Source organism: Ahaetulla prasina, chromosome 2, assembly GCF_028640845.1.
Source record: "Ahaetulla prasina isolate Xishuangbanna chromosome 2, ASM2864084v1, whole genome shotgun sequence".
Taxonomy (NCBI): Eukaryota; Metazoa; Chordata; class Lepidosauria; order Squamata; family Colubridae; genus Ahaetulla; species Ahaetulla prasina.
The window spans coordinates 231,472,285-231,473,751 of NC_080540.1; the positions used below are offsets into that span (position 1 = coordinate 231,472,285).

General features: G+C 40.6%; 1 protein-coding gene across 1 annotated transcript; it reads left to right on the forward strand.

Moving 5' to 3' along the window:
* The first annotated feature begins 492 nt into the window (after positions 1–492).
* LOC131193246 (small nuclear ribonucleoprotein Sm D2-like) lies at positions 493–869 on the forward strand. The gene is made up of 2 exons (XM_058173247.1): positions 493–601; positions 634–869. Exons 1-2 carry the CDS (start codon positions 493–495, stop codon positions 867–869), a joined length of 345 nt encoding a protein of 114 aa, XP_058029230.1.
* The last annotated feature ends 598 nt before the right edge of the window (positions 870–1,467 follow it).

The window sequence follows — 1,467 nt, forward strand, 5'->3', positions numbered from 1 at the left end:
AAAGAGTGCAGAGAAGAGCAACCAAGATGATTAGGGGACTAGAGGCTAAAACATACAATGAATGGTTGCAGGAACTCGGCATGGCTAGTCTAGTGAAAAAAAGGACCAGGGGAGACATGATAGCAGTGTTCCAATATTTGAGGGGCTACCACAGAGAGGAGTGGGTCAAGCTATTTCCCAAGGCACCTGAAGGCCAGACAAGGAATAATGAATGGAAACTGAACTAGGAGAGATTCAACCTGGAAATCAACCAATGGAACAGCTTGCCTTCAGAAAGTATGGGAGCTTCATGACTGGAAGCTTTCAAGAAGAAACTGGACTGCCATCTCTCAAAAATGGTGTAGGTCTGCTGGGCAGGGAATTGGACTAGATGACCTACAAGGTCTCTTCCAATTCTGTTAATCTGTATGTAGTTGCATTACAAATTTCTCTGGAGCCTCACCGCACCAGAGTCATTTTTCAAGCGAGTGGTGGATGCATTGCAGCGGCATCATGAGCCTCTTAAACAAGCCCAAAAGTGAGATGATCCCCGAAGAACTGCTAAAACAGGTGGAGGAGGAATTCAACACAGGGCCTCTGTCAGTGCTCACACAATCCATTAAAAATAACACCCAGATAAAAAATTAAAAAAATAAAATAACACCCAGGTACTCATCAATTGTCACAATAACAAGAAGCTTCTGGAACATGTCAAGGCCTTTGATAGGCACTGCAACATGGTGTTAGAGAACATCAAGGAGATGTCGACTGAGGTGTCCAAAGGCAAGAAGTCTAAGCTGGTCAACAAAGACCGTTACATCTCGAACATGTTCCTGCGGGGAGATTTGGTCATCATAGTGCTGAGGAATCCCCTGATTGCTGGCAAGTAAACAGGCTGAGGTGGCTCACAATGCCAAGATGCCAGATTTAGGATTTTTCTCAAAAGACTGGAATCTTTTGCCTTTTGTTTTAAGGCGGGGATATCTTATAGTCAACTATCTTTCCAGTGTTTTTTGTGTCACAAGTGTGCAGCTCCGTGACATGCTGACGAATGAAATTCCCTTGTCACCTCAGTATGTTCCTCTTTTTTTATATAATAAACATTTTTTTTAATTTGTAAGAAAAAAAATCAAATTTCCCTGGAGTATGTATTCATATTAATAATGCTATAAAAATCAATTCAAGCCAATTCATACCCAGTAGTTTGCTTTCTATACATGTATCTTTCACATATGTTATTTTATTTATCTTTTTAGCAATCCCAAAAGGATAATAAACAGTTTATTGTCCACACATTAATGGCGGAAGTCTGAGGTCAAGACAAGGAGCACCTTTGAGTTCATGAACTCTGCTCTTCTTGATGTCCAGGTCAATGACTCTGCCGCTGGAGATGTTCTACTGTGCTGTTAGCTTTTCCATTAGTGTCTCATTTATTATAAACAGTGGATTTATGATTCATTACTTTGGCTCATTAAATTTCCTTTTTCA